General features: G+C 37.8%; 1 protein-coding gene across 1 annotated transcript in view; it reads right to left on the bottom strand.

Annotated features, from left to right (window-relative positions):
* MAN2A1 (mannosidase alpha class 2A member 1) overlaps positions 1-25,586 on the bottom strand; it is a 113,959-nt gene that overhangs the window by 79,078 nt on the left and 9,295 nt on the right. The window contains exons 2-7 of the mRNA XM_027671156.1: positions 21,745-22,005; positions 11,496-11,640; positions 4,790-4,961; positions 2,964-3,091; positions 1,315-1,488; positions 208-394 (exon numbers count right to left, since the gene is read on the bottom strand). Of these exons, the coding sequence (XP_027526957.1) occupies positions 208-394; positions 1,315-1,488; positions 2,964-3,091; positions 4,790-4,961; positions 11,496-11,640; positions 21,745-22,005 (1,067 nt within the window). The remainder of the gene's footprint in view (positions 1-207; positions 395-1,314; positions 1,489-2,963; positions 3,092-4,789; positions 4,962-11,495; positions 11,641-21,744; positions 22,006-25,586) is intronic.

The following is a 25,586-nucleotide window of genomic DNA, read 5'->3' as shown; positions in this document are numbered from 1 at the left end:
CTCAGCTGACGAGTTCTCATTTTTACCCTTCTGGTTCTCTCCCTCAAACCCACCATGGGGCCAGTGAGTGAGCAGTTGTGTGGAGCTGAGCTGCTAAAGCACAACAGAACTATATAAATTCACCAAGCTATCCTACATATCATCTTTGACCAGCATAATTCCATTTTTTTTAAATTTATTCCCTTGGGGAACACATAAAAACTGTACCTGTGTTGAACATTTCCAGCATGAATGGCTTCTGGGGGAACTCTCCAAGGACAACTTACTCTTCCTCCAGGAAGTCGTTTGAAATCAAACTGGCAGCAGATTTTCGGGTCTGGACCACACGTATGAGGAACATCATAGCTATAGAAAGGCATCATATGACAAAGAATATCTGTACTGGATCCCAAATCTGGAATTAAATACACAGAGTACACCTTTAAAATAAACCTTATTAGATTTGCCAAAATTAAATTAATTCCATGATTCTTAATCTAAGAATTGCACTAAAAACATCAGATCAAGACAATTTCTATTTTGAATATCTATATCTTGACTCTACCTCTGTATGTACCTTACATATAGAGATGATAAAACCACAGATTCAACCAAAATTGGGATATTATAATCAAGAACCAGCTGATTGGGAAAGATGGGAACAAAATGTTAGGGTTTTTTTACCCAGATAAAACTAATGATTTTCAGAATTTTGGAGGTAACCAAGCATATCTTTTATACTTCGAGTGAATCAAAACAACAACTGAAAAATAAAACCCAACAAAACAAAGCAAAGAAAAAATCAAACCAAAAGCCAATCACCTCATTAGCACAACATTTGAATTAGTTGAAATGTTCCTTCTCGTACACTTTATTTCCACGTGGAAGGAAATAAAGGAGTAGGAGGAAGGCAAAAAAAATGAAAGCAGAGAAAGAATTTTCCACCCCTTATAATTTTTTTTTATGCATACTTGTAAAGAATATGAGAGAATGAAAATAAGAGAAAGTAAAAGTACAAATGAAAATGAAGAAAAAAAAGATTGGAGAAACAATAGCCATAACACAGGTTTTTAACACCTCTCCTACCTCGGAGCTATTCTCATTCCCTTTCTGTTATTCAAAAAAAGGGGAAAAAAAAGGAAAAGAGGAAAAAGTTAAGCTAGATGAAAAACTTTGGATTTTTTTTAATCAGAACAGCAAGTTTAAAATTTTCAAGTTTAGACTTACTCCTCTAAGCCTGTTCTGTAAAAATTTCCATAGTATTTTTTCAAATTCTCGTTGCATTTTACCCGGGTAAGTTAACAAAATAAATTGATATAAAGGAAAAACATATACCCCAGTTCTGTCTCCAAAAAAATTCTAGTGTCTTTTGTGTCGCAAAATGTTTTTTAACTGAATAATGAACTCTCTGTATAAGCATATTTGAAAATCCTGTGCGTTTCAGGAGGTAAGCCATTGTTGGTGAATGCCCAAAAGGATCAACTGCCCAGCCAGACTTTGGTTTTACTCCTGTTGACAAAACAAAAAAGCAAAAAGAAGAGCAAGTCTTACTTTTGACTCAAAGAAAGCTATACCAATAATTCAAATCAGACCACTAAAGATAATATTTCCAAGAAAATATACAGTTAATTATTAAGCCTCCTGCAGAACGCCCCCCGGAATTAACAAGATAGAATTAAACAGATAAACAATTAAACAAACAAATAAACAAATCAAATATCTTATAAGCAAGACATTCTAACTAAATAAAAATATTCAGGATTAGTACTCCTTGTTGCTACACTATTTCAATTTTGCACTGAACATCTTTACTTGGAATCATAATGAAACACATCTCCCTTTTCAGTTTAAGTAGCTTACAGATATTAAAATTGAAAAAGAAAGCTGAAGGAAAATGAACAGATGTAGATGGATTGACACTGTAGCTTGTTGAAATTTCACTGCTATTTAAATAACATTTTTTTGGTTTTGGAACTAACTTTTCATTTATTAGTTTGGTGATCAATACAATCACATTAATTAATACTCTCTTTTCTCTGAACTTCATATAGTAAATAAAGAACCTACATCTAACTCCTAGTTCTTCAGCATGGTTCCATTGGCACTTTTTACTGTCTTTCCAAAAGAAAACAAAACAGTAAGGAATGCAATACCCTTTTATTAGGTCTTTCCTCCTCCATCCAATTATGTCAAGCTGTGTTGATGGAAATTGCAATCTAAGAAAAACGGTGGAACAGCTTTCCAAAATAATTTCAGTTAATTGCATGAAATAATGTTATTATTAAAATCACTGTACAAATATTTTCTATATATAAAGGGTTATCTCTACTTATGGAACTAAGCAAAAAATCCATCCCAAAGCCAGCAAAACAGTTCAGCCAATGTAACTGCAGTCAGTAATTCCTCAAAGTTGCAATAGCAGCATTTTTATTTTTCAATTATAAACAATTCTAACATTACAATCAGTTTAGGGTTTATAACTACTACTACTACCACTGCTACATCTAAATTTCATATTTACTTTTTTTGAAAGCTTTACATAAGAGAACCTAATGAACAAGAAAGCCTGCAGAACAGATCCAAACACATGAAAGAAATGTAAATTTTTCACTCATTTTAAGACCTTTGTCATGATTTTCAAAACACTGATATGGCAACTGGAAACTGCTAGTGATACTAGAAATAGTATCTAAAATTCAGCATGCTCTAGTGTTAATATTTTGTTATGCCAATATTCCATGCCCATCTTACATTGATCAAGACAAAATGTTATGACATAAAATTGTTCGAATTCCCTTTGCCCAGGAACTTCTATCTGCAATCACAAATTGCAAATACTGGACTCCTGCAAGTGGTCTGATTTATTGTTTCAGGAAAAGAAAGTAAAGAGAGCCTTCTTAACAACTGAAAAAAAACCAAACCAAACCAAAACAAAACCAGACTTCCTGTATTAACATAGTTAAATTTTAGATCAATATACATACCAAGGTTCTTTTCTAGCCACTGATGTCCTTCTATTAGTTGGTCAATTATAGCAAAATAATGAGCAGAGGCTTCATCAGACATGACCCATCCTCCTGTTACTATTTCAAATTGTCCATCTTTTATTAACCTGAAAAATATGTAAATTTTGTTCAGAATCTTCCATACGAAAACACACTCTTAAAAATCAATTTCTGTATACCCAGTAGGTATTTACCAGTGAGGTGATGCCAAAATCTAAATTGCTTGTGCTACTTCCATCACTGGACTACATTTCTTTAATCAAATTGGTAATAATGAATAGTTGAACAGTGACATTTTAATGCCTTTGTACAACGAAAACCAGCTCTACCGCATGTGCCATATTAGACACCTTTTTTTTAAATCAGGAAGAACGCTGTTTCCTGTACAGATTACAAAAATAAAAATGTATGTGCCACGGTACTGAAGGCCAATTGAGCAAGATGCCCAGACATTGCACATTTCAAGCACTACTAATATCTCCCCATCTTTGATCTAACATTCATTTTAGAGTTTTAGAAAGCCGACAGATATTAGAAGTTTATTGTCTCTATAAAGGCTTCACACCATCGCACTCACTAAAACGCCTTCTTGAAATAGATCACAGGATAATCCAGTCTCTCTACTGTCAGTGAACATAATGATCACATTTCCAACATCAGGTTGTCCTTACAGTTTCAGCTTTTACATTGTACACCAGCATATAAATCTTTAATGAACTCAAGAAAGAAATACAGTGAACTTACCAAACGTAGTCACATCATAGATAATACCCATAAGAGTAATGAAAAACATAGCAAAAAAATGATCTCCAAGGCACTTCTCTGAGTTAGAGCAGCTTAATCAATACCTGACTCCTCTGAAGAGAGGACATAGTTACCTAGTGACTATCATTTACTGTTTGTGTTACAAGAGATCTTTTTAATGTCAAAAAACAACAGCTGTGCTATAATACTCCTGAATTGTACATAAATTTTTAATGACTAGTTTTCCACTTAATTCCCCAGATTTCCAGCATTACCTAACCTTTACAGCTGTGAAGATCTAACAGACTTACTGTATACTGCAACACATGCATCTTGAAGCAGGGCATGAGAAGGAGGGCATCACAAAGATGAGCCAAGAACTGTTAGTTCCTGTCTTGAAGCAAAGTCAAAAAAAAACCCCAAACAATCACAACTTCCTGAAAACTCCAAACTAGATCCTTATTTCAAGTTTATCCAAGAAGCCTGCTTTCTTGCCTCAATATCTAGGCAAATCTTTTACTTCTATATTATCTTTTGACTTGTGATTTTAAAAATAACTAAGAAGAGTAAGAGTTTAAAATATATACTACTTTACCATTAAAGCAGCTGAATGTTTACCAAAAACTCCACATATTTAAAACTAACAAAAACCCCTCATTTCATAATTATTAACATAATTGCTATAACTGAAGGAAAAAAATACATAAATAGTTAGTATGAAAGACTATATTTATTCCACGGCCAATACTTTAATGTGACTGCAAATAAAGTTTGTAATCACAATTTCATTACAACTTGAATGATATCTTCATGGTTGTACATGGAAACATTCAGTCAAATTTTTAAGCAACTCAGTAATTTGTCTTCATTTCTCTGAACAGATTTCTATTTTGTAAGTGGAAGAAACCCTAACCAAGTCCAAAAAGTCAGAGCTGAAGCAGACGATTGTTCTAGCAATTCTGCACCACAGCAAGCTGAAATCTCAAGTTTACAGTGTAGTCAAAATACATAAATCTCTGAGCACGATACATGGAAGATAAGATATAGTTCAGCGTTCAAACCTTTTAACAGCATCCTTTTTTTGGCTATCTATTCCATCCCACCATTTTGAAAAGTAGGAAATCTCGGACCATATAAACTTCCTTCGATTGTCTTCTTGCAGTTTTATAACCATGTTATTTAAAATATGCTGTGTCTGATCTCTAAAGTAATCATCAAAAGTCTTCAGCCAACCTAAGAAAAAGAAAAAATGAAATTGAAGTTGCTTTTAACAGCCTTAGAGAACTGCCTTCTTTCCACTCCCCACAAAAACTTAAGTGAAGGTTTTTCTTAGAAAACTGAACTTTATGTGCTGTGAACAGCTTTAAGTGCTAAACTTCTCAGGAGTTTGATTTTACAAAGTTTAGATGTTTTATTTCTTAAATTTATAAATGTATATTGGATTATTAGGCTTTCTACTTTGTAAAATAGAAAGTTTGATCAACATGGAATACATGGGCACAAACAATCGTGGATCTTCTTTTTTTTTTTATTTTTAATTTAAGGAAAAACTAAGTAAAAGGAAAAAGTACATATCAGCAAATTGATCTTCCCTGAGAAGTTCCATTAGGTTTCCTCATCTCTCAGATCAAGAGGACTGTAGCATCTACTGACAGATTATCTTCCCAGTCCAAGCCCCATTCCCAAAACACACAGAGATACTGAGAAATAAGCCAGGAATAAAACTCTAATTTCCTTAATTCAGCATGTCAAGAAAAAGTTGTGAGCTACCCATTTCCTACATTTTGGTGAGTCAGAAAACAGTCTCAACCACCTATGTTCCAAATGTGCTAGAAAAACTAAGAAGTCATCTGAAAAGCATATCCAGATATTTGGATAGCATATCCATCCAGCATACCAGGTCAACAGAAAACAACCCTGGAACTCCATGGTATATTAACAGCATCAAACCTTTATGCCTAATTTTTCTTTTATCTTAACATTGCAATTAACTTCATAGGGCTATACAGATTTACCCCAGAGAAATGGAGACTATTTTAAATAGTATAAAATTGTTAATGTGAGTGCTAGTAAGGCAAAGTTACTGATGTTACCACTAATTAATGAAGTGTTAAAAAGTAGTATTTAGTCCTGAGAGGTACCCATACACTTTCACATGGGTGGAGAGACAAGAGAAAAAAATCTACTTTAGTCACTTTCAATAACATATAAGTGCTGCTTTATACTGGGTCTGTAACCAGTATACATTGAGCAATAAAATACTCTGATCTGGTACACATATATCACAAAGCTCATAAATCTCAATTCTTAAATTATTTAATGAGAAGTCATTACCAAAATCATCACTGCTAACAGAGCAATAGATGCTAGAGGTGTCTTTCAACCCCTTGGGTCATAGCTGAACATCATCTTTCAAATCCAGCTGGGCTGGTTGACAATTTCACTGTCCCTGAGCAGAGTTCTCCTCTCTGGATTTTAGCTGCCTAATCCACTTCAGGCAGTCACAAGAAACTGCTGCTGAACCACGTGACAGCTGACATAAGGGCTTTGCCAGTACAGCAGGTTGTATGTTTGCTCCTTAATCTGCTCCAGAAAGAAATGCCACTTATTTGATGACCCTAGTCTCACACAACAACTGGTTTGAGATTAACCTGCACTGGGTGAGTCCCTCCCAGACCAGACATTCTACTGAGGTGCTCAAATCTTCCTCAACTGCCAGCAACTAAAAGACAATTATGCCACCACTAATCAAGAGTGTGAAGGGGACCCATTCTACAAAAGTCTGAAGGGAACCCATTCTCGATGCTTATTTCCCTGTTATGGGTAAACACACCAGCTACTGAAGGGAGAAGCATAAAGACCCCAACTTTCTAGATCGTGGTTAAATTCATATGGAAGCAGTTAATCCAGATTGAGCAGAATTTAGTGTTTCAGAGCATCAGCACATTCAGTCATCCACCCCCAAAAAAGAACATGGAACCTAGACCCACCACCTTCCCTATGGATTCTGTTTCTTAGATTCATAGAATGGCTTGGATTGGAAAGGACCACCTAGTTCCTACCCACCCCCCTCCAACGAGCAGGGATGCCACCCACTAGATAAGATTGTTTCAAGGCAGTTTCTTTGCCTTTGAGCTGCATATTTTCACTAGCATAATTGGTTACAGGAGAAGTTAAAGTAACCTCAGATGAGAAAACATAAAATGTAATGAGAATTTAAAGCCTCTGCAGCTAATATCTTTACTGACCCCATTTCTTGGTAAATATCTTTTACATACATTGTTACACTATAGGTTCATGATGCCTTAAGCTTTTTTTTCCAGAATGCATTTCCTTTGCACAATGCTTTTTTAGTTCTCTGGGAAAGGAATAACGTAACCATTAGCTGTACAAGAGATTTCAGATGTTTGTTACAGATAATTTTTCCCTCTTTCAAGTGCAGTTTCATGCTGTAGACAATTGCACAGAAATGTCCTTACCAAAAGCAGTATCAAGTCAGGAGATTTCTACGATAACATTCTTTGCAAAAACAAACAATAGCCAGTCTCACACAATCACCTTTGGTGAAGGAACATTTACATTTACCAGGATTATCTGGCCAGAAAGCCAAAGGCTAGCTCCAAAGAGTCCTTCCATAATGGCAATAGAAACTGGTAAATTCCATATGGGTAGTGGTGAGACAGATCAGGTATCATAGAGGAAACCAGTCCAATGTTTGGAAGACAGTTACTAAAGCTGTATAAATCCAATAAAAATTAAATAATTTTTAAAACAATTTCAATTACCAGAACCTGTAGAAAAAGTGTCAGTAGAAATAAAACATAAAAAATAAAAAAAAATCAGTACAACGACACTGAGCCCCTACTGAACCTCATGACTTCCATAGACACTGGTAAAGTTTTCTGTTTTCCTCAGGACATTCCCATGCAGCTCCCAAGCCTCATGCTCTTGAAAAATTGCCTCAACCTACACTGTGTACAGAGTCTTTGTTCAATTTAGCCAAAGTTATTCCAGAAGGACAGATGTAACACCAGACCAGATAACTGGTCTCCAGCAGGATGGCAACAACCTCTTGTTAGGATATGATCCTACTAACTTCAGCAGAAATGACACAGGTAAACTCCAAAGCCCTTTCTAAGGAGAACCAAGAGAATGAGAAGTTCTGTATATCCCTTTGGGATTGCTTTGGATTTATTAAGTGTCTGTACAGAGTTGCTTCTTTCTAGGAAAGTTTTTAGAACTACAACAAGAGAAAAAATAAATAGACACAGGTTTCAAGACAGTTCTACAGACAGGTAGTTCAAAGTTAATACTGTGATTATTTTCTTTTTACTATATCCATACTTTGTTAATTTAGCTGTCATAACTGGACAATACAGTATTGAAGGGGTTAATAGCGGGTCTATTAGCTCCCAGAATGAAGATATTGACTGGACAAACTTTCGGGTGTATCCTTGATGATAAGGAAGTCAGTACGCAGCCCTAATGAAGAAACAAAGAAAGACTGTAAAGCTCGTAGGCCTAGGATGTGGGAACTGCAATAAGGCCTTGAGCTTTGCCAAATGTATCGCCCATAGATCCTAGCCAATGAAAACGCTGTTGCTTGCTTACTTAAAATAAGGATACTGCTTGCTGCTAGCAAGGGGTGTAAAAAAGCAGATGAGAAAATAAAGTGGGACTTCAGACATCTTTTCTGCACATAACTGACTCCTTGTATCTTTATCGGCTGTCACGACTCTACACTGACATATGGTGACCCTGACTGCATTACTGACCATCGGGCGACGGATGGTGGTGACGGAGCTTGGCGTAGCTGAGAGCAGTGAGGAAACTGCCTGGGCCCGGACCTGAGAACTACTGACACCTGGAAAAGGTGAGCTGCCAAGAACAAAGACTGTGATAATGGGGAATCAGATGTCTAAAGAGGAAAAGTTGGTGCTGTCCACTTGGAAGCACTTCCTAAAGCGTAAAGGTGTAACTGTTGAAGATATGATTTGCAACGTTTGCTGCTATGGTGTTGAAAGCAAAGCTTTGAAGCTAACACATCAGTTGCATTTAGAGTAAAGACTTGGGAGAAGGTGGGGGATAAACTGTGGAAAGAGGTCTATAAGGGTACTAAGAGTGCTAAGGAAGTAGAAGGTTTGCCTGCCACCTGGCATATATTGGTTGAGACTTTAAAAGACTGGCTTAATGAATAAGTTTCAAAAGGTATTCAGTTCCCTGAAACAGAGCCTCTGCCAGATACAGAAGGACATGCAGGGGAGGAGGGAAATTCAGTTGCTGCGGCATCGCCACTTGCTACCTCCCCCTCTGATGATGAATTGGGTGCTTTAGCAGATAAAAAAGAAACAGTGTGGCGTCCGGATACACATACTAAAAAAATCTACCAAGGGTCCGGCTCCAAAAAATCCCGAAAGGTTTGAAAGTTTACTATCCTGCACCCCACGAGCTAGTTAAAACTCCTTGTAAATACAAGTCCCCTACTGCGATAGTCCCTTACTGTTATAAGACACCTATGGAACTTGTAGAAGAATTTAAAGCAAAGCAAAAGCTTGCATCCTCTGTTCCTCTGCCAGAGGAGGAGGACGAGGACGGGGACACTGATGAAAACCATGAGGATGATATACCTAATAAAGACTTGTATCATTCAGTGTCAGCCCCCCAGTAGATGATGCAGACATGGAAGAAGCTGAAAATGCCTCCATCCGTAACCGAGCCTTACAACCTATACGTGGGGGGTCCCAGTGCCAAAAGACACGAACAACTGACTGATCCATGGACTTTGCCACCAGTAACTGTTACAGTGATGCCACATCATCCTAGAAAGTTTTGGGAGGTGGCGCGCATACAAGCTGCAGAAAGGGGGGAATGGGGGTGGTTAGACAAGATCGGGCACCCCTCACAAGCTGTGAAGGACACTCCATTTGCTCCAGCTTATCCTGTGTTAAAAGCTGTTCCTAACTCTGGCAAGCAAGATGAACATCATGTATTTGCTTGGAAGGCTATTCAGGATTTGCAAATGCATGTAACAAAATATGATGTAAATTCTCCTGAAGTTATGCGTGTGATTCGTGCAATTAATGCTGATTTGCTAGCTGCTTATGATATTGACCATCTAGCTCAAGTTTTATTTGAACCTGTACAGTACCAAGTTTTTAAATCTAACTGGCAGAAACAAGCAGAAAGAATATCTATGGAGAATATGAGACTTCCTGCAGGGGATCCGAGACTTGGCGTAGGAGTGAAAGCTTTAATGGGAAAAAATTGTTTTAGTAATCCTGACTTACAAGCCCAGTGGGATCCTGTTGTGTTACAACAATGTCAGCAGGTGGGAATGTTAGCTCTGACTAAAACTATGGAGCTTGCTTCCCCTCGTCCTAGATATACAACAACGAAACAGGAACCGAGGGAACCTTTTTTACAGTTTGTTGAACGTATTGCAGTTTCATTAGAAAAGCAGGTCGATGATGAAATCCTGCATGAGGCACTCTCCTAAAGATAATGCGAACCAAGATTGTCAGAAAATTATAGATGCATTGCCAGGAGACCCATCTGTGGCTGATATGGTATCTGCATGTTCCAAAGTGGGTACTATAGATCACAAAATGACTCTCCTCATTGCAATACTGCATCCTACCCCTCGATGCTATAATTGTGATAAAGAAGGACACCTTAAGGCTAACTGCCCTGATAAAAGCAAAGGGGAAAAGCCAAAAGTCTTACCTAATCCTCCTGGAATTCATTGTAATCATTGTAAGAAGCCAGGGCATTTTGCTAAACAATGTCACTCTAAATATCATGCTAACAGTCAGCCTCTTCAGGGAAACAGGAAAGTGAGCGCGGCTGCCAGGAGGCGCGCTCAGACACAAGTACCTTCATTGCAGCAGCACAACCCGTATGCAGCCCCTGACGTTCCCCTCCAAATTCCAGCACTCATTTTCTTTGAAAATGCTAGATATGTGCAGATAAAAGCCACTTATATTCAAACTACCATATCTTTACTCATATCCACTTCAAACAACAAATTAAATTGTTAGAGAGATACACAGTAGTAAAATTTAATATTACTGAAGTTGTGGCTTTCTACAATAACAACCATCAGCTTCTCATGTTCAATGTACATGTATCAGGACTATACTGTAGCAGTATAATGCACTGCTTTTTGGTAAATTTTACAGTAATTTCAAAATAAAGGAACATTTCTCCATTTTAATTATTACACAGTTAACATCCACTTGGGCAGAAGAAGTGAAATTAGGTAGGTATACCTAGTTTTCTGTTTAAATCTAGACTTTATGTTATCCCACTGGAGGTTGGGGGTGTGCACAAAACAGTAAAGGCAGTGTTACAGTCAAAAACTTCAGATTTACCATTGTCACATCTTCCAAAACCATACTTCTTTAGCGCAGGCTAAGGGTGACATATCTGTGACAGTCCAAAAGTCAAAATAAGAACAGCAAATAACGCAGCAATGAATAAACTGAATGGGTTACCAGCAGAATGAACACAGAAAATTCATATTACATTTCAATTTCAACATTGAAGTTCTACTCTGGTTAACAAATAAGAAGATGTACAATTTGTATCATAACAGTTGTCATCCGAAGTCAATGGCACCTAAATTATACATCTGTTTAAGATGTATAGACTTAAATCTAACATATTAACTAATATACTTCCAAAAACCCCAAATCTTGACAGAAATGGCAATATATTTCCTAATTCAAAAGCCTCTAAGTAGTCAAATGGACACAGTTAAAATATTACCTGGGTCGTTATGGGAATGAGGCACAACAAAAACTTGAAGTGGTTCATTGTCCCATTCATTTTCATTGTATGTGATATCGAATCCTTGTTTCCAAACTCCACCATCTGGATTATCAAAAGGAAGAATGTCGTAGACATCCAGCATCTAAAAAAAAAATAAATCACAGCATATAAAACATGAACTCAGAAAAATAGTTCTGCAACTAAAAATCAAAGCCGTTTTCAATGAAAATGGACAAGTTTGTTCATTACAGAGGGAGAGATAACATGCCAAATGAATAGAAAACTGACAAATGAGAGCAACTTTCAAGTCACACAAGGACGCCCAAGACACAGCTGGCAGGAAGAGGAGCATTTGGCAGGCTCTATTCTGAGGAAACTGAAGTTGATTAGACAAACAGTAGGATTAAGAGCCTTAAAACACAAAAATTATGGCAGCTTACAATGGTGTTGGGCAGGAGGGTATGAAGAGGACTATACAGAAAAGCACAGTACACTAAACAGGAATGCAGAAAATGAAGAAAAGAAGCAATAAGCAAGCAGTAAGAAGGAATAACAGCACAAGAGAGATCAAGGCAAAAGTCAAGCTCACAAAAGGGAACTGAAAAAAACTACCAAAAAAAAAATTTTATAACGATACCCAATTGCTGTAACAAAGCTCCTTGTATATTTACTCTTGCCCAGTACAATAATTGTACAAGAGAGGACATATTTCACTTTTCAATGCAAATGACAATGTTATAGGTAAATAAAACAACTCTAGAATTACTTTAACAAGTTCTTATGAAATTTTGGGAACACCACACAGCTCCAAAGAGAGTCTACTAATGTGAGTTTTTGGCTGTTTTTTTTTGGGGGGGTTTTTTTTATGCTCTGGTCTGCTTTTAAGAAAAAAAGATAAGATATAAGCACAAACTGTCATTGGACAAGCCTTTTCCTGACATTCTAGTTTAAAAACTAAACTTTAATTAGTTCTAACTCTATGTTAGAATACAATTGGTCACCTGACAAACATTTTGGAACAAACAATTTCTCTCCACAAAAAAAGCCTGTATGAGTCATTTACTACTTTAACATCAGAAGAGTTAAAACTTTTCAGTGGCAAGCTGGTTTCTGTCCTGCTAGGAAACTTTAAAAAACTACACATATCTGAAACAAACATCTGACTAAAGAAGTTAAGGCCTTGTGATGGATTTCGGCCCCCACCCAGCTGCTCTCTCACTCCTCCCCATCAACAGAACAGGGGGAGAAATAAGATTAAAATATGATGTGTGAAGATAAAAACAAGGAGATCACTTACCACTTACCATCACAGAAAAAACAGAGCTGACTTGGGGAACAGTAAATTAATTTATTGATAATTCAAATAGAATTGGATAGTGAGAGGTTAGTCCGTATTGTTTCCTCTCAGTCATTCCTTCCTTCTCACATTTTTTGCCTGCTCCAGCATGGGGTCCCTTCCACAAGCTACAGTACTTCAGGAACTCCTCCTGTATGGGTCCTCTATGGGCTCCAGTTCCTCATGGAAATATCTACCTGCTCTGGTATGGGGTCCTCCATAGATTTCAAGGAAATACTTACTCCACTGTGGTCGCCCCCACCTGCTCCAGGGGCTAGAATACCTTCTCTGCTTCCTTCATCAAAGACCTTGTTGTTCACAGGGTTGTTTCTCTCCCTTGTCTAACCTTATGTTACACTGACATGCAACATTTTCCGCTTTCTTAAAACATGCTGTCCCAGAAGCAGCACCACCCTTTGTATGAGGAGAGGCCAGTGCTGCCCTGTGCCAGGCACAGCTGTTCTAGGCAACTCCAAAACAGACCCAGCACTGGCCTCTCCTCATACACACCACCCCTGGAGCCCCTCACTGCCAACACCTGGACATCTGCACCCACTACATTCCACCATCACATCCATGAGCACTTCAGAAGAGTCTATAAAATATACATTCATCACATACTCTTCACAAACTCCACTTATATTTACAAAAAACATTTCCAACACTAAAATCAAAATGACATAAGAACACCGAAAAAGTGGAAATTTTTACACATACACATATACAAGATAAAATCCACTCCTTGTTCTTTTACCTCACACCAACAACAAAAGATCTTTGGACAACATTAATTAATGGAAAACACAGGTGCAATACTTGCATATTTGGGCATTCTGTACTGTCAGCCTGAAGGGCCCAAATAAAGGTTATGTTGAAATTAACCTAATGGAATATTTTCTAAATGCACTATTTTAGGCTAATTTATATTTTATATAAATAATATATATCACATAATAGATTATATATATTATATATATAGTTACATATACGATATATATAATTATATGCTATTATATATTTTCTCAATATGGTATTTTCTAAAATCTCAGTTTGAGGAGGAAGCGTATTTTTTCTCTGCAATGCAATGTTCTGAAGAAAATGTAAGTGCATATTCTGTAAATTTGCCAGTTAACAATGAATGACGTTAAGACTGATAAACTCTTTGGACGTTTCAACCATGAAAACGTATTTGTTTAAAAAGCAGTAACTGATGGAATTCCACACATTCCTGGTTTTTTCTCATGGATGGAGCCTGAATTTAAAAAGGAACTTTCTGCAGTCTGCAAGATACCAATTTTTACAGTCCGTGTCATAGATTAATTTTTCCCTAAAATCTACAACCTTACAGTTATCTCAAACCATGCTTATACGACTATGAGCTCAAGAGATGGAAACTGCAATTCAGAAAATAGGTCTTGGAATCTTAATCAACAAGTTGTCTGAAATAACTGCTTCAATGACCTGACTTGACCCATCATCTAGAGGTTTTTGCTGCCTGCCAGGGGCCTGGGTCCTGTGTATTGTAGTGGAAGTGTTGAAGCTTGTCCAACTCAGTGACTACTAGCCCTTGTTATTCTTCCATGTGGGTACCAATGATACTGCCAGAGGCAACCCAGACTGCATCAAAAGTGACTGCAGAGTTCTGTGGTTAGTAATCAAGGTCACAGAGGCCCAAGTGGTGTCCTCTTCCATGCCACCAGTGAGGGGTGGGGGTGTGAGAGGAGGATATTGATAGTATAGATCAATAATTGGCCTCAGAGCTGCTGTTTGAAACAGATTTGAGGACTCCACGACCATGGGACCCTATCTGCAGATCTGTGTCTGCTTAGGAGAGATGAGATCCAACTCACTAAGTGCACAGAGGTACCTTTGCCAGAAGGATGGCTGACCTATTAAGGACAGCTTCTGGCTAAGAATAAAGGGGGACAGAATGAGATACCAGTAGTCCTGCAGAGGAGCAATGCTCAGGAACAATGTGACACAAAAGGATTTTAAAAATGTATAATAATTTAAGAAATCAACAAAACAGGGCTTAAACAGGGCCACCTCTAACATTCGTACATGAGCAAGGAAGTGCCTACAAGGTACAATTACAGAAAAATCCCTAAAAGCCTTTCTGGGTGTCCTGGTTAGAACGGCTGGGACCAATTCATCACTGGATGGGTGCAACCCAAAACTGTGTATTCTATAGCCTTCCATGCCATTTCCCCAGCAACTGTTGTCAATGGAGGCCTGCAAGGTGGGGGGATGTTCCTGTCCTCATACCCTTTTATGGAATTCCCCGCTCTGATACCCTTTTATGGAATTCCCCGCTCTGATACCCTTTTATGGAATTCCCCGCTCTGAGGGAGGGACTGAGCATTATCATGCCCTTTTATGGAATTCCCTACTCTGAGGGAGGGACTGAGCACTCCCGCCTGAACTGGAGAGTATATAACTGGGAGTTTGGGAACCTTGCCACCTCTCGTGGGATCCAGAGGAAGACTCCAAACCACTGCCTTCAACTAGACTGCAGACCACCACCTTCAACCAGACTGAGACCACCACCCTCGACTGGACTGCAATCACCACTTCTGACCAGACTGCAGCAGCTCTCCCACCAGCAGGTTTATCCCCTCTCCCTTTGCTTTGGACTCGGGGGTGGGCCAAGGTACACCACTTTTGTTCATGCCCCAGGGTGCTGGGTTATACATTTGGATTTTGCGGGTTAAAACCAATTCTCTGTCTGTATAATTGTACTTATTGTATTATTTTAATAAATTGTTATTCTGACTTATAAATCTCTCTTTTGAATTGAGTTCATTTTCCCCTGCTGGTTAACTTTCAAACCAGCACACTGGGAAATCAGCATGCTGGGGTGGCTCACTGAAGTACACTAAAGGGAATAAACATGATGAGTGAGAGAGAGCTGTGTGCAGTTGCAAGCCTATGATCTTATGATAATGGTGACATGGTGGGATGACTCTAATGACTGTAAAGTTACAATGGAGGGACACAAGACTTTGAGGAAAGATAGGCCAGAAAGACAAGGAGGGAGCATTGGTTTTTATGTGAGAGAGCAGCTGGTGTGCATGGAGCTCTGCCTGTGGGTTTGAAGTTGGAAAGGGATAAAACCACGTTTGCTAGAGATAAGCCTGCACATAGCACTCCAAAGTTTGAGAGTCAGTTTGCTAGCAAGGTCCTTCAGTCTGCCATCTCACTGGAGTGGAGGATGGAGATCCATGTGACACCAATGTGTCCATCCAAAGACACAAGGGTAGAAACTACAGAAGTACCTAAGAATGGTCACATAGCAACTAGGGCTTCCCCCCCAAAAAAGCTGGCAGGAACAATAGCCCAACTGAAATGCATCTACACCAATGCACACAATATGGGAAACAAACTGGAGAAGCTGGAAGCCATTGTGCAGCAGGAAAACTATGACATAGCTGCTGTCACAGAAACATGGTGGGATGACTCACCCAATGGGAGTGCTGCAAGAGATGGCTATTACCTCTTAAGAAGGGATAGGCAAGGAAGGAGAGGCAGTGGGGTAGACCTGTATGTGAGTGAGTGTTTTGACTGTCTAGAGCTTTATGATGATGACAATACCATTGAGTGTTTATGGGCAAGAATCAGTGGGAAGGCCAAGAAGACCTGCCTACCATGGTGACAGTCTGTTATAGACTGCACAGGCAGGATGAAGAAGCAGATAAAATATTCTCCAAGTAGAAGTCTCACAACTGCTAGTCACTGTGCTCATGGGGGACTCACGGAGTTACCAGATGTGTGCTAGAAACACAACACAGTGGAGACAAACCAATTTAGAAGGTTACTGGAGCAAGTGGAAGATAACTTCCTGACAGCTGGTGAGAGAGCCAGCTAGGGGATGGACCCACTAGACCTGCTGTTTGTGAACAAGTGTTGTGGTGGTCAGAAGCCATCTTGGCCTCAGTGATCAACAAAGGAGAGTTTTCAATTACTGGAGAAGCAAGGAGCAGGGCCAGCAGAACTGCTGCCACCATGGGCTTCTGGAGGGGCAGCTTTGACCTGTGTAGAAGCCTGGTTGACAGAATCCCTTGGGAGGCAGTCCTGAAGGGGAAAAGGGTCAAGGAAGGCTGGACATTATTCACAAAGGAAATCCTAAAGGAGCAGGAGCAGTCTGTTCACACGTGCCAGAAAACGAGTCATCACGGAGGACAAGCCTGGCTGAACAAGCTTGTTGAACTCAGGGCTGGAACACAGGAAAAAAAGAGAATTTATCAGCTTTGGAAGAAGAGGAAGGTCACTCCAGAGGACTACAAGGATGTTGTGAGGTTATGCAGGGAGAAAATTTGAAGGAACAAAAGCCAACTAGAACTTAAACTGACTACTGCAGTAAAAGACAAAAAAATGTTTCTATAGATACATTAGCCACAACAGGAGGGCTAAGGAGACTCTCCATCCTTTATTGGATGTGGTGTGAAATGTAGTGACAAAGGACAAGGAAAAGGCTAAGGTACTAAATGTTTTCTTTGCCTCAGTCTTAAACAGTAAGACCACTTGCTCTTCCGGTACTTAGTGCCCTAAGCTGGAAGACAGAGATGGGGTGCAGAATCAAGCCCCCATAACCTCAGAGGAAATGGGCAGTGACCTGCTACACCACTTAGACACACAAAACTTAGGCAGGGACTAGGAAAGCGCTACAGAGAAATTTGAACAGGCTGGATCCATGGGATTAGGTCAATTGTATGGGGTTCAAAAGGGACAAGTGCCAGGTTGGATTACAACAACCCCCTGCAGTGCTACAGGCTGGGGGGAAATGGGCTGGAAAGCTGCCTAGAAGAAAAGGACATGGGGATCAGCACCCAGCAGCATGCTGGGAAGAAGGTAAGTGGCATCCTGGCCTGTATCAGAAACAGTGTGGCCAGCAAGTAAGTGATTGTCCCCTGTACCGGGCACTGGTGAGGCACCCCAAATCCTGAGTTCAGTTCTGGTTCCCTCACTACAAGAAGGACATTGAGCTGTTGGAGTGTGTTCAGAGAAGGGCAATGAACTTCAGGAGATCAGTCTGAACACTTTGCTTAGCAAAGTCCCACAGGATAAGGCCCTGGGAAGGAAAAGGGTCCGAAGAAAACTGGTTAATATTCAAGGATCACCACCTTCAAGCCAAAGACAAGTCCATACCAGGAAGTCAGGCAAAAATGCCAGGAGGCCTGCATGGATGAAAAAGGAGGTCCTGGCAAAATGAGAACACAAACAGTGAACTACAGAGGGTGAAAGCAGAAACTGATGGGAGTGTGGTGGATTGACCCTGGCTGGATGTCAAGTGCTTACCAAAGCCAATCTATCACTTCCCTCTGTCATTGGACATGGAAGAAAAAAATTGTAACAAACTGAAGCAGCTCTCACAGGAGGAAAGACAGAGAGATGGAACAGTTTAACCCTGAGAAGGCTTGGGAGGATCTTATCAATGTGTAGCAATACTGGAAGGGACAGTGCACAGCAGGTGAAGCCAGGTTCTTTTCAGTGGTGCCCAGTGACAGGACCAGAGGCAATGGGCACACACTGAAACACAAAAGGTTCCTCCTGAAAGGCTACAGGTGACCCTGCTTGAGCTGGGAGTTGAACCAGATGACCTCCAGAGGTCCCTCCCAACCTCAAAAAAATCAGTCATCTTGTGATTAGAATGTTAACCAAAAGCAGTAACAAAAAAACGCCTAGGAAAAAAAATAAAATACTTCCAATGTAATAAACTAAAGCCAGATCAGGCTGAAATTACTACTTATGGCAAGACATCCAAAAGACAGAAGTCATTTTTGTCTTTCATACAACACCATCATCAGTAAGAATTGCGCAAAGGATAAATTGCAAACTACATCATCACTCGAACAAGTTACATGACTGCAAGTAAAGAATAACTTCCAAATTCCTAGTCAGTAAAAGCAAAAAAGGTTAAAGAAAGTATTTCATGGACATATTTTAGTTACATGTCTAAGTATAAAATACTGATATAGAAAGAAAGGATTTTGTTAAAACAGTAGACAGACAGAAATTGAAAAAGAATGCTGCCTGTCTTCACTATGGTTCCTTCAGAAGACAGTCATGTTGTTACAAGCTTTTCATTAAAACATCTGAAAATTTATCGGTTGTCTTTTTTTCCCTATATGGGCTTAATCTTTTTCTACACTGAGGGACTCAAGTTGCTGAAGTAATGCAAATCTTGTGAAAAAATCACAACATTTACCCCAGTGAATACTAAACTATTGCACAGAAGAAATAAATGCATAGTTTGTGCCTCTTTAGACTACTTTTTAAAGAGTGACTCATGTCTCATTTTTAAAAGAAGTAACGTTGCTAAGCCCAATGTTAGATGCTTCAGAAGTTGAAAAGGACAAGGCAGGAGACACCTCACTGTATAATTTAAAAGGCCTTCCAGCTCAGCACGATGGCTATCAAGAATTCCATCTTCTCTGAGCACAAATGCCAAATATTTCTTGAACTACTGAACTAAAAAAAATCATCGGGTTGTATCCATATTTAATCCAGTGTTCTTCATTTTGTTGGTTTTATTACCTGTCTCCATTATTCATCCTTTGGAAAAAAAGTACACATTAATCTTTCATTTGAATTGAATTATAGCATTCTCAAGTCAGCGTTGTTTTCAGTTTCCAGCTCCACGACAATTTCCTACCTACTGACAAACATCACAAATAGCAAGTATACAGTTTCTGGATTTATAATTCCTCCATGAAAAAGAATATTTTGACTGTCTCGTCCAAGCATCTTTTGATCTAATGTTTTATGAAAATACATCTCTTTGAAAAGCAAATCCCAGTAATATTTCTCACTGAAATATCAAAGTTTTTTAATCCCTATTAGAATGTCTTCTCACAATGTTTCCCCCTTGTGGGAGACTATAATGAATTTCCACAACTTCTTCAGTGAAGACTCTTTTGCCTTCATTCTCTAATGTTGTTTCTTATCCAAACACTATGTCTCACCTATATTAGCACTTACTAATTTTTTGTCTCTCATACATCCTCTTAAGAGAAAAACATGGGAAAAGTAATGTCCAAGTCTGTGGGTTTAAGTTAACATTTACGAATGTTAACACTTACAAGCTGTTTTAGAATTCAGGATATATTTTTTTGTTAAAATGTTCCAAATAATTATCCAAAGTGTCTCAGATAAATTAACTGAGCTTACAGAATCCATCAGGGTTGGCAAAGTATTAAATAGTAAAACTATATTCAAATACAGTAATAATACAGTAATTTAGATCAGCTTGTTAATATGGTGTAACAGGAATTCTGCTAAAGTCAAGGTCTTGGATTCCATAACTGGGTCACACTCACAGGATGAGAAACTACACAGAAGCAATATTAAAGTGACTTAGTGATGACAGTGGATAACCTGCTGAGTACAAGGTACTAACGCAATGACACAAAGAACATTAGAGCTCTTTTTTCCTGTGCAAAGAAGAAAGTGTGAGCATGGAAACAATATGTTTGCTTCTTGAGTACATGCAAATAACCTTAAAAGTAGAGAAAATTATCCAAAAGCAGTTTAGCTACTACAGCTTCCCATTAGCTAGGTAGTAGGCATATTAGCTGATAGTAGGTGCATATTCTGACATTCTGCAAATGTGAAGCAAAACATGAGAACAGTTTAAGAAAAGATCTTTTTGCTTTCCGTTCATAACAGGTTAACATGCCTAAGAATTTAAGACAACAGATTTTTACCTCAAAATTCATGATTCTCATTTACTAGAACTTATTTTTAATGCATATTAAAAAAGTACATCATTTAATATGGTAACAGACTGCATGATGAATAACCTGTTAACAATCCACTAACTTGAACACACATAATTGTAGCTTCACTTCCCTGCACAGAAGTCTGAATGTATATTAGAAACATGATCAGATATTCAGATATTGCCTTTAAAAAGCCTATTTTCTCTGTAAAAGACATACTAGGTGGTGCCCATCCTTGAAAACTTTAAAGGCATTGAGCATGATACATCAGAGGTTACAACTGTTCTAATAGCTGTACTCATTTTTCTGAAGTCTGCAGTCTTTCTCCTGCAATAGAAATATTTAAAATTCTAAAATGAGAAAGCTGGACTTCAAAATTTAATCTTTGCTTTAGAGTACTATGAATATTTATAGTACTCCCACAAGGCTCACAAAAACAGTACAGATCACAAACTTCACAGAGTATTCTCAGTGCTCCTGAATCACTCCATTAAAAGTGAATATATATGAGTCCATGAACTCACAAGCATCACCAGAAAGAAAAATAAATTCAACTTGAAGTGTCTGACTTTAAAAACTTCAACCTCCCCAGTTCATTGCCAACCAGTAAACATGGTAAATGTTCCTTCTTTCTGACCAAAGTGCCTACACAAACCAGAGACACACAGGAAGGCTGAATCATAGAAATGACATTCAAAAGGGAATACAGGACCCAAGATTTTCTTGAAATTATTAATTCTTGAACATTCTTTACCTCCCCATCAAAACTCTACTTATATATTCCTAAAAAGTAAATTCTATTTAAATCAAGACTATCCACTATTTCTAGTTTATTTTGCATCAGTTTTAGAACAATTTGGAGAAACTGAGACTCTCAAATAAATTATTTCCAAAGAACTGAGGGGACAATAATCTGAGTATAATCACTTTAATTGAATTTCTTTAAGAATTTTAAGCTTTCTCAACTGTTAGCTCTTAATAATCACTAATCAACTTCTAGACAGTTTTTTAAAAAGGTGAAAAAGGAACAGTTTCATAACATCTGGTAAATACAACAGTTACTTGAACAACTCTATTATGTCTTAGATTAGGAGCTTAGTACCAAGATTTGAGCTGTAATTTGACATTTTCAGAATTAAAAGGTAATGACAGCTGGGACTCCAGCAGAATAAGACAAAGATGTACTGCTTACCTGTACACCTGAACCATGACTTCCCCTTTTAGAAGCAAACAAACAATCCTCAGAATCAATGGCAAACAAAACTGAAGCAGAAGGAAAGAGCTCAGAAACAGATCCTTGACTGAAGTTTATGGCCTCTGGATTTTTTTGACCATCTTTTACTGATTCACTCAGATTGATCACAGAATCTCGTATGTTTGAAATAATCTCATTATTTTCTGCCAACAGGCGTTCTAAATGATCTATTTTTTCTTGCAATATTGAAAGCTGACCCTAGGAGGGGAAAGAAAAAGGAAAGTTTAATTATTTCTCAGACATATTCTTGACAGAATTAAAAAAAATTCAATTCCACAATAGCATGTGATCACACAAAAAATTACAAAATATATTTATTTTATATAAAGACAAACTAATAAGGAATGGACCCAACATATGAAACTTTCCCTTTTCAGTATAAGGCAAAAGAGCAAAAGATACATTTTCCTTTATGAACTTGAATTCACAGCACAAGATTTAATCAGTGATATGAAGATACTCTTTAAAGTCACAGTGTTTCAAGAAGCAATTACACCTACTTCAACTTCTTTCACATCTGTCATAGATTTAGAAAAATCTGATCTTTTCATTTATCAGAATATCAAACAGAAAGTCAGTTTTTACTGTAAGTCACGTTGTGATGGGACTAACAGGATGTAAACATTTTAGGGTTTTCCTGTACATGTAAAACAGTATTTCAATAAATACCAAGTTTCTTACTTTCAGTAAAAGTTAGAGAGAAATAAACAAAAGCACTTAATGGGAGTAAAAGATCCCTTAACAGCCTGTCAGAGGAATAATCTGTATAATTGGACCATTACAAACATCAAGAAAATCCTGTAAAAGAGAGATCAAGCTAAGAGCATTTTTAGTCACAAGGTCATTTGACTAAGCAACAGGATTTTGTAGATGATTCCAGTGTGCACCCTCATAGGAAGGCTGCAGAACAACATCAGTGTGAACTGAAAGTCAGCACATTTCCCAAAGCAACTCAGAAGAAGAGACAGATTCTACACAGCAATTTAACAGCATCTAATCACTGTATTGTTGGAATACAGGAGGGAGCATAGCCAAACAAGGTACCTCCAAATCCTACTGCCCTCTCATGTAGTAGCCACTCCTTCCAAATTATTTGAGGTACGCCTTTTGTCAGGCATGAATGAGTTAGCTTTTACAGAATTACAAAAGGCCAAATTATTTAACATTATTTAACATGATTTTCATCTTAACAGTAATTTCTTTATTTCCTCAGAATGACTTTAATGTAACAATAATAAGAAATTATAAGAGATCAGAAAAAAAAACAAAACAGTCACTTCCTATCATTAAACTTGTGGTCACCCCCCAAAATATACAATGTATGATTAGGTATTTTTGCAAGCTGTTGTTAAAACAAAACCTTCTACAGATTCAGGCATCTACATTTTACCATTACATTCAACACAAATAACATTGATTCAGTAGACAGCTACTCTGTCACTTATGATTTTAATAACTTTTTCCTAGCACCAATGCTTTATTTTCTTAGGACAATAGTATAATATTAGAAACAACATCTGTATATGACACTTTTTTCCCTTTTAACAATAATTCACTTGAAGTATTTGCATTTTCCTTTTCAGCCACTGTGGTTTGCAAAGGATTAAGCCTCCTTTCTAAATTGATGTGTACCTTCTTTTAAATTCTGTTCACTTTGAGAAGCTTGCAGGAATAAAAAAACACCCCTTACCAAGGGATACCAATCAGTCTTTTGGATTCCAAACTGTCACTGCTATAATTCTACCATTGGAATAATTCTATCTTTAATTCATCTTTTTATGAAAGTTCTTTGTAATTTTGCAGACAATAAATTTTAGTATTTTTTTAACATGTTGGTAAGTTTGTCCCCTCATTTTTTGGGCTGTGTGAAGTGCTGGCCCACTGCTTTGTTGCTGCTTGTTTATTTGTTTCTTAGATTGATACATCCTGAAAACAATGATTTTAGAATGCAACACAGTCAGACAGCTATTCCATTCCCAAAAGAGCAAAATATATTTTGACAACAGAACCAGATTAAGCTAATTGAGACGTAGGGCCAACATCCTAGAATCCCAATAGTTTAAAGATAAATGCTACAAGCTTAGAAAACGGATGAACTGAAAACAAGAAGAAATTAATATGCAGATGATGGAATACCAGAAAGAAAAATAAATAAAAACTCAAAACTAACAGATTGTAGTCCCATGCCCCCTGGTGGCACAAAAGAAACAACCAGATGAAAATCTCAAATGCTACGTCAGAGATACTGTGTGCACATTTCTGTGTAAAATCAGTGTTTTCCCCGGCAATGATGTTTAGGATTTATGAAAGGTTTCTCTACACAGAAAACTAACAGCCTATTATGTCACTCACTCTAAAAATAACATATATAAAACAATACCTGATAGGGGCTTTACAGGCTGCCCAACACAGGCTCTGATCTTTAGATTCCTAGGAAGCTACAGTACAGCTGCCACCTATACAAAGTATTACCTGCTTCACTGCCCACAACTACAGTTCAAATGTACCAAGTGTGCAGCTCAAATGCTGTTCACACCTATCCCACCACCACATACACTGCCAATACAACTATGAAATCAGACACCTGATTAAAACGTATATTCTCATTCATGTATGTTTTAGAAATATTTTACCTTTCTTAAACAAAAAGATATTTATATTGCTTAGCAATAGCTTTTCAACTACCTGGTCATATATTACACCACCAATCTTACTTATATCATCTAAACAATTATAGTCTCTCCAGCACAATAACAGACACGGGGGGGGGGGAAACAAAAAATATTTTCAAACCTCACCAAATATGTGTTTAGATTGATCCTCCCATTGTCATACACTGCCAACCCCCAGGAGACAGATATGAACTTCTGATTTGGAGGTCATGTCATACTTCCTATCTTTAGATAGACCTTTCATTTAACTTGTTATACTTTAAACCTTCAAATAACTGTAACAGGTTCTACCAGCTTCTTTGTAAACCAAGTTCCCCGTTTAAAAATAGTAATTTGTTCCCAGATGACCTTCAAACGACAACTTCATATGTTGCTCCATACATCCAGCAATAATCCGGCTGCAGGGTTCAAGCCCACCTAGCACACTGATTTTCAGGAGTCTGTTAAAGTATATTACTTTAACTTTTGAGGTAGATCTATTTGGAGAGAGAAATACTTACAAAGAGCTCCCAATGTAGAATTTAACAGAGGACATTAATACACAAAATCCTGCTTTCTTTTCTGAAGACTATGAGATACATCATGCCTGTCTTTGAAAGCATTTAAACATGTCATGTACTAACTCAACTTGAATGCTAAACATGAAATAAAAAGCTATAGTTAAGAACACATAACTAAGACCTCATGCACTACCCAAGTTAAAACAGACAGGCAACCAAATTTTTGAGAGCATCAAAATATTTTCAGTTTTGTTGTGAAATGCCACGTCCATGAGAATTTACTTTAGGAAACAACAGTGTCACAGACTTGAAATGGATCCCAGCCTTCATTCAGCATGAAAATAATTAACACCAGGAACCCATTCTCAAGGTTAAAATTTCACATGCATTCAATTTATGCAAAAGCTAGGTCTATTTTCATTGTACAGTAACCTTTTCACCTTACTCATGTTAAATAGATATCACCTATTCAACAGTAAAAGGATTTTAAAATATGACCTAAACATGGAAAATGCTGCAACTCTTCAAAACAATAAATTTAACACATGAAAATAAATTCAGTTGCAACATTTTTAGATGAAGGCAACTCACTTACTTCAAATGTCAA

This window comes from Neopelma chrysocephalum, unplaced genomic scaffold (assembly GCF_003984885.1).
Source record: "Neopelma chrysocephalum unplaced genomic scaffold, ASM398488v2 Primary Assembly neopelma1_97034, whole genome shotgun sequence".
Taxonomy (NCBI): Eukaryota; Metazoa; Chordata; class Aves; order Passeriformes; family Pipridae; genus Neopelma; species Neopelma chrysocephalum.
Note: the sequence above shows the minus strand (reverse complement) of the source record. Positions and strands in the feature narration are given on the sequence as shown.